The following is a 7,016-nucleotide window of genomic DNA, read 5'->3' as shown; positions in this document are numbered from 1 at the left end:
CATCAGCCAGTACCCAGTGGGCTTGGAGCCCGAGTAGGTGGCAGAGGCTGAAGTCAGTGTTGTCATGGCAATCGCAGCCATTTGGGATGGGGCTCAGCACCCAGGACCGCAGGATACGGCCCCTTGGCCGGCCCTGAGGGGTTTCTGTGGGAGACCATACCCAGGGCTGGGGGGCAAAGGCCGCTCCGTGGCCATGTGGGGCTGCTGCGCCGTTGGGATTATTGCCCGTTAATGCAGGGAGGATATTTTTAAACCCTCCCAAAATAGTCTGGGAGTGTGGAAGTCCCTGCAAGCCCCAGGGATGAGGAGGATGGGGAGGATGGAGAGGATGGGGATTGCTCCCCTGCGGGAAGCAGAGCCCCTCCAGGGACCCCCGACCCCCTTTGGACACAGGTCAAGGATCCTTAAAAGCAATCAGAGCTAAATGTGGTATATTAAGCCAGGTACCCATAAGGATCAATGACAGTAACACAAGTGCAACGCTTTCACCTTCTTCCCTAAACTGAGATTTTTTGGGGAACCTGCTGGGGCTACGATCCTGGGGCAATGGCTTTGCCATCACGCAGTGCCCCAGGAGCTCCCGGCTGCTGGGATGAGGGGCTAAGGAGGAAGGAAAAAATATACCTTTGGCAAGGTGGATTAAATTATGCATCATTATGCTGCTTGGATTAAATTATGCATCAAAAATAAAGACCAGCTGCAGGTGGTGATGGGAGGAATTGGGGGCCCCATTGCCAGCCCTCCTCGGCACCCCATGGCAGAGGCAAAATGGGATTTCTAACCAGAAAAAGCTGTGAATAGCACACAAACAAGCGACGTGCCACAAATAACTCTTCTTCACCGTCAACCTCTACATGAGTCGTGGGGGGCGGTTGTCTCTGCCCACAGCCGGGAGTTACAGGGGAGCGGGGCGAGCCCTGTGGCCAGAGGGGACTCTTCCGGAGAGAAGGGGTTTGCTGCACTTCATTTTTCTTGCCACGGGATCCCCAGGTGAAGCACAGGCTGGTTTATGGCTCCTTGCGCCAGGGACAGATGTCGCCCAGGTTGCTCCATGCCTCCTACCTGGGGAGGGTCGCAAAGGGAACGGCCCCATAAAGGTCCCTCCCTGCCTGTGGCCACGCTCGGAGGGCGGCAAAGCCCCTTTCCCATGGTCAGGCTGAACGGCACGGAGATTTGCTGACATCGGTCACCTCCCTGCAGCCACAAAACCCACGTTTATAAGGGAAAAAAAAATAATAGTGCAGCAACATGCTCTTCCCAGCCACGCAAACATGTTGCCCTCCCTGGGGTGGGGACTGTCCCTTTAGGGCGTCGCAAGGAGGGTGCCCGAGAGGGGGGAGAGTGAAACCTGTCTCCCCCAGGGTGGCCGGGCATCCTCCATGGGACGAGCCGTGATAGGGACAGGCATCTCCACCGTGAACCACGACGGCCAGTGACGCCGGAGCCCTGCCTGTGTTTTGGGTGGGCAGCTGAGCTCGGCAGATGCCTTTGAAAGGCCCCGGTCACGAGCTCGGCTATCTTTAGCCGAAGGTATTTATATTACAAGGCAGCAGCGTGGCGGCTGCCGGGCAGCGCAGCAAAGGCATCAAAGGGTGGTGGAGGCAGGAGGGGGCTGCAGCGGGACACGGCACAGAGGGGCATCGGGTGCTGCCCCCCCTGCCGAGAGCCACTGAGCCCCCGGGTGAGGATGACACCGGAGGAGGAAGGCTCCTGGGCAGGGCCTCCAGAGAGGGTGTGTATCCGGGTGGAGGAGCAGTCATTCTGGGTGGAGAAGACCTTGCTGGTGGAGAGCAGCGAGTACTTCCGTGCCCTCTTCCGCTCGGGCATGAAGGAGAGCACGCAGGAGGAGATTGGGCTGGGGGAGCTGAGCGCAGCCGGGTTCCTCACCATGCTGCAGGTGCTGGCAGGTGAGAGGCCCATCCTCAGCAGCGAGGAGACCTTCCAAGCAGTTGAGTGTGCCGCCTTCCTGCAGGTGAAGCCCTTGGCCAAGTACCTGATCCACTCCATCAACTCTGACAACTGCATCCTGCTGTACCAAGCTGCCGCCATATTCGGTCTCCTGGACCTTTTCCACTGCGCCGCGCTCTACATCAGGGACAGCTACGCCGAGCTGGTGGAGTACCTGGACTGCCTCTCTGATGACCTGCTGGCCTATGTGGAGACCCTCCTGCCCAGCACCTTTGTGGCGGTAGGAGCCCACACGCCCACTTTTGAGTTCCTGGAGGACCTCTCTAGGACCATCTGCTACCTGGACGAGGAGACCAACACGTGGAGGACCCTCTCCTGCCTGCCACTGAGCGCCAGCACGTTCCTAGCTGGCATGGCGACCATGGATAATAAGATCTACATCGTGGGCGGTGTCTACGGGGCCAGCAAGCAGGTGGTGGAGAGCAGCTTCTGCTACGATGCCGATGCCAACACCTGGAGTGAGTTCCCCAGCCCTCATCAGCTGCGCTATGACGTCAGGCTGGTAGGCCACGAGGGCTACCTCTATGCCATCGGTGGGGAGTATGAGAAGATCTCCCTGAAGTCCGTGGAAAGGTACGAAGTGGCCTCCAGCACCTGGACGTTCGTCTCCGACCTGCCACAGCCGAGTGCAGCAGCACCCTGTGCCCAAGCCATGGGGCAGATCTTCGTTTGCTTGTGGAAGCCACTGGACACTACCGTCATCTATGAGTATGAGACCCAGCGAGATGCATGGCTTCCCGTCACCGAGCTCAAGCGGCACCAGAGCTACGGGCACTGCATGGTGGCCCACCGCGACAACCTCTACGTCATGCGCAACGGCCCCTCAGATGACTTCTTGCGTTGCGTCATTGACTGCTTCAACCTGACGTCGCGGCAGTGGACCGCCCTGCCCGGGCAGTTCCTGAATAGCAAAGGAGCTCTCTTCACCGCCGTCATCAGGGGTGACACCATCTACACCGTAAACAAGATGCTGACGCTCCTCTACTCCGTGGAAGAGGAGACCTGGAAGTTCAAGAAGGAGCGGGCAGGCTTCCCACGCAGCGGCTCCCTGCAGACCTTCCTCCTGCGGCTGCCGAGGCGCGACCACAACGTTGCGACATAGGTGGCCCCCTATCCCATGTTGAGATGCTCTCCTTGCACGTGGCCTTGGCTCTGCACCCGCCACCGCCCCGGGCTCCTCTCCTCCTCCGCGGAGTCATGCTCAGGTCCAGGGATGCATCACGTTGGACCTTGGAGGTGACACTAGACCCTGCCAGAGGGAAAGGGGCTGCTGCCTGCACTGCATGGGCTGTGTGCAAAGTCCTACCAGATGTGGGTTCACGAGCCAACTGTGTGCAGGGCTTCATGGCTTGTGCAGAGGACAGATACCAAAGAGATGCAAACATGGGTTTTATTTATTTTGACCGCACTCTGGAGGCGTGCAGCATCCCACCTCCTCTCTGCTCCGATGGGAAATCATTTGTTATATCCTGGAATTAAAAGGACAGCTATAAAAACCCCTGTGTTTTTCATTACTCTTGGGGTTTGGTTTTTTCCCCCCCCCTCTTCTGAAGGAAAATACCTCCTAACAGGGATCCATGTCAAGGCTCACTCCTGCCCGCTGAATGCTTTTTCAGCTGCGGCTCTGTTTCAGAGCCGTATGTGGGAGCATGGTTCCCACACAGCCCCGCGCTCCCCAGGGAGGTTTCCACGGCTGCTCCCGGCTGCAGCAGGGTCCTGGGAGGAGGAGGGGAGAGGGGAGATGGAGGGGTGAAGGAAAGCATCTCTTGGGCATTGGGGGCTTAATGCACTGAGGGGTTTCTGGGACCTGGGAACCACCCATCATCCCACCAAGTGTGTTAGCCAGCTATCGTCTCCTCCAGGCTCCTCTGCCAAGCCCCAGCACAGACTCAACGGGGTGGCAAGTGCTGGCACTCATCAGAGGCTCATTTGAGCCAAGACAGGGTCTTTTTAGGACACGGCAAACCTTGGAAATACAAAAGGGTGCAAAAAGGGAAGGAGAGGAGAGGAGAGAGTATCACCATTGCATGGCGATGCCAGGCTTGCAGAGGTCTTCTCCATTAGCAGAGCTCCGTAACCAGATGAGCTGTTCTCATGAGATACCATCCCCTACTATCAAAGGTTGTTAGCCCTCAGCACCAGCTCTGGGGACAGCTGGAGAACGTAGAGCTCCCCTTTGCGACCGCAGTGCTGCTGGGAGACCTGCGGGCACCAGGGCAGCAGCAAACCCAGACCATGGCTCAGCTGGTTTTCCGTCTGTGGGGCAGGCTTCGGGCTGCCCGTGCCGTCCTGGCCGAAACGGAGTGGAAGGGAATACCAGCTGGGATGCCTCAAATACCTCCGCTGCTGACCCTCGCCAAGTTCTCAGCATTTTCAAAACAGTTCCCGCATTTGAGAAAAAACCCACACAACCACAGAAACACAAGAAAACCCCAGCTCGCATCCATGTCCAGATTGAAAACCACTCGATGCCCCTTGTCCCCTTTTGCCCTCTGCCACTGGGCCAGGCCACCACCCCGCTGTCACCCCCGGGATGGGGACCGCAGCCGGTGGAGGTGCAGGTCTGATGGTGGCACGGGGGAGGCAGGGGACACTGGTGGACCTCACCCAGCTCTACACTGTGCTGCAGCATTAGCTGAGCAGTGTTACTATCCTCGGGGGGACCATTAGCAGAAAGCCCATCAAGTCAAACCCTTGTTCCCTTCCTAGACGAAGCCAATTAACATTTCACGCTGTCTTCCCCTAACTGAAAGCAGCACATGGAAGCACGCTGCTTTAAAACTGTTTTAAGTTGAACAAACAGCTTAAACCCTCCATTAAAATAAAGTTAAAATAATTCTGTTACTAAAATATTTATGACGGGCTCCTGTGGCTAACCCGGGACAGCTGAACTTGGCAGGCTCTCCCCTTCCCTCCAGCTCTGAAACCACCAAGTGATACAACATCTCCCCCCACCTTCACACGCTGGTTTTTCAACAGTTCAGGGGTTTACAAAGATATTTGCCAACAAAATGCAAAAGGTTTTAAGATTTTAAGTGTAGCATGGGGGAAAGAGCAGGTCTTGGCAGGCACTGTTGAGTATGGCATGGATGGTCCCAAGAGAGGAGTAATCTGTTGTATCCATCAATCCAGACCATGATACAGAAAGTAACACAAGATAATTTTAGGGAGGGAGGAAAAAACAAGGAGGAAAAAAGGTACAGTTCTTACCTCTACAAGCAGGGGGAAAAAATGATGAGCCAGGACCAAGCAAATCTCTAACGAGAGCGAGAGGCTGCTCAGCCTTTGCACAGTGAGTGGGCACGACGCTGCAAATGTGCTTCGCTGCACCAGAATTTAGCCCTCAACGTTACGCATTACTGGCACCAGCACAGCACCGTTATCTTCCCCTTTCAATCTTCATGGTGTTTACTCCGCCAAAGATTACAGTTCGAGGCGAAGCGATCTATCTAATCACAGTTTAACCTTTTGCAAGTTTCTTTTTTAAGGTGACATCATCTTGGCAAGGATGAACGTAAAGAAAAGCTGTCTGTAGAATGGACTTGCCTTATAAGGGCTGTATCAAAAATAAAAGCTTGTATAACCAAGGGAAAGCTGGAGGAAAAACAGGGCTGGGAGCTCCAAGAAGAGCCTGTGAGCTCCCCACAAATATCTCCCTTGGCCATACAAGGTGCCACGTTTTCCTTTTCAATACCATTAAAGAAGAGAAGGTGTAATATAAAGCATCCTTGGGTATGGACAGGTCAAGTCCCCCAAAACCTGGATGCCAAGTTTCCTCATTGCATCCAGGCGAGGATGAAGGCAGCCATGGAGGGCTGTACCCTCCTGCTGGTGTTTGGCACCTACCTAGAGATACACAGAGAAGGGACACGGTGTTTTAACTCGATGGCAGTACATTGGGCTGGGAGATCGTTTGGAAGGATACAATGGAAAAATGGTACTAATGCAACTAATTAAAGATTTTCTCTGCTAGGTTGTGCCAGTTGGCATTTTCACAGGGAAAGACACAAATACATTTCAGAAGAACCCTTCCAACCATCTTTACTCAAAGAAATTACATCTGTATCTAATTCACAGGAAAATAATATACTTCTGTGTGAAAACACTGTCCACTCTTCCACTGCCAAGCCAAGAGACACATCCCGTAAGGTGATCTGAATCTCTCATTCTCTGTCCTTCAGTTACATACAAAAATTCCCCTGGGCATCCAGATTTTCCCGATCCTGACATTCGTGCTTAACTTCATTTGGAGCCACTGTCTCCACAGTTTAGGGAAGCATCCCCTGAATTTTCCTGATTTGGGCAGAGCACGAGGGCAGCCGAGCTGTTCCCCATCTCTCTGTTCTGATTTCATGAAATTCCCTGAGCACAAACCCTTGCGTAAGCCATTTTTCATTGCACTGGATAAACTTCATGTATTTCTAGAGCAAGGGCAGCCTGTTTTCTTTCCTTACCCTCATTGAATTGTGTATTTTTCTCAAGTTTCTGGTTTAAAAGGAGAAGCTAATGTGATCGGATCGGATTTCAATTACAATATTCAACCGTGACTAAGTCAGCTGAGACTCTTCCCAAGCAAGGACTAAAAAATGTTTCTTCAGGAGCCTTCAGTTTTTATGAAAACAATCTCTTCTGTTGATATATATAATCTTTTAAGAATCCACATTTGATTGTAGTTGAAAACATGACACCCATCACCCCAGGTGGAGGGAGAAAACTGTGGTTTGGGTTTTGCAAAATCTAAGCCGAAGGCGGTTTGGATCTTATTACATCTAATCTAAACAGCTGAGATGATCAAGGGTGGAGATGTGTGGGTGAAGAGATAAACACTCCTGCTATAAAGCCTTTGCCTTAGTACATGACAAACATGCTGATGATGGATGTCCATAAAATGAGATGAGACACCAAGCCAGTGATTTGAGGCTTTGTGCCCGGTGAGCCGTGCTGCTCAGGGTGGGGATGGAGCGGCAGAAGGGTAAGCGCGGCCAACCCACCCGAGTCCTTCGATGGTCCGGTCTGGAGAGGGGAAGCTGTGACTGGGGTCCAGGATG

At 53.7% G+C, this 7,016-nt stretch overlaps 1 protein-coding gene across 1 annotated transcript; it reads left to right on the top strand.

Annotated features, from left to right (window-relative positions):
• The first annotated feature begins 1,573 nt into the window (after positions 1-1,573).
• KBTBD13 (kelch repeat and BTB domain containing 13) lies at positions 1,574-3,472 on the top strand. The gene has a single exon (XM_076348706.1). It carries the CDS (start codon positions 1,688-1,690, stop codon positions 3,068-3,070), a length of 1,383 nt encoding a protein of 460 aa, XP_076204821.1. The 5' UTR covers positions 1,574-1,687; the 3' UTR covers positions 3,071-3,472.
• The last annotated feature ends 3,544 nt before the right edge of the window (positions 3,473-7,016 follow it).

The sequence above is a fragment of the Aptenodytes patagonicus genome, chromosome 10 (assembly GCF_965638725.1).
Source record: "Aptenodytes patagonicus chromosome 10, bAptPat1.pri.cur, whole genome shotgun sequence".
Taxonomy (NCBI): Eukaryota; Metazoa; Chordata; class Aves; order Sphenisciformes; family Spheniscidae; genus Aptenodytes; species Aptenodytes patagonicus.
Note: the sequence above shows the minus strand (reverse complement) of the source record. Positions and strands in the feature narration are given on the sequence as shown.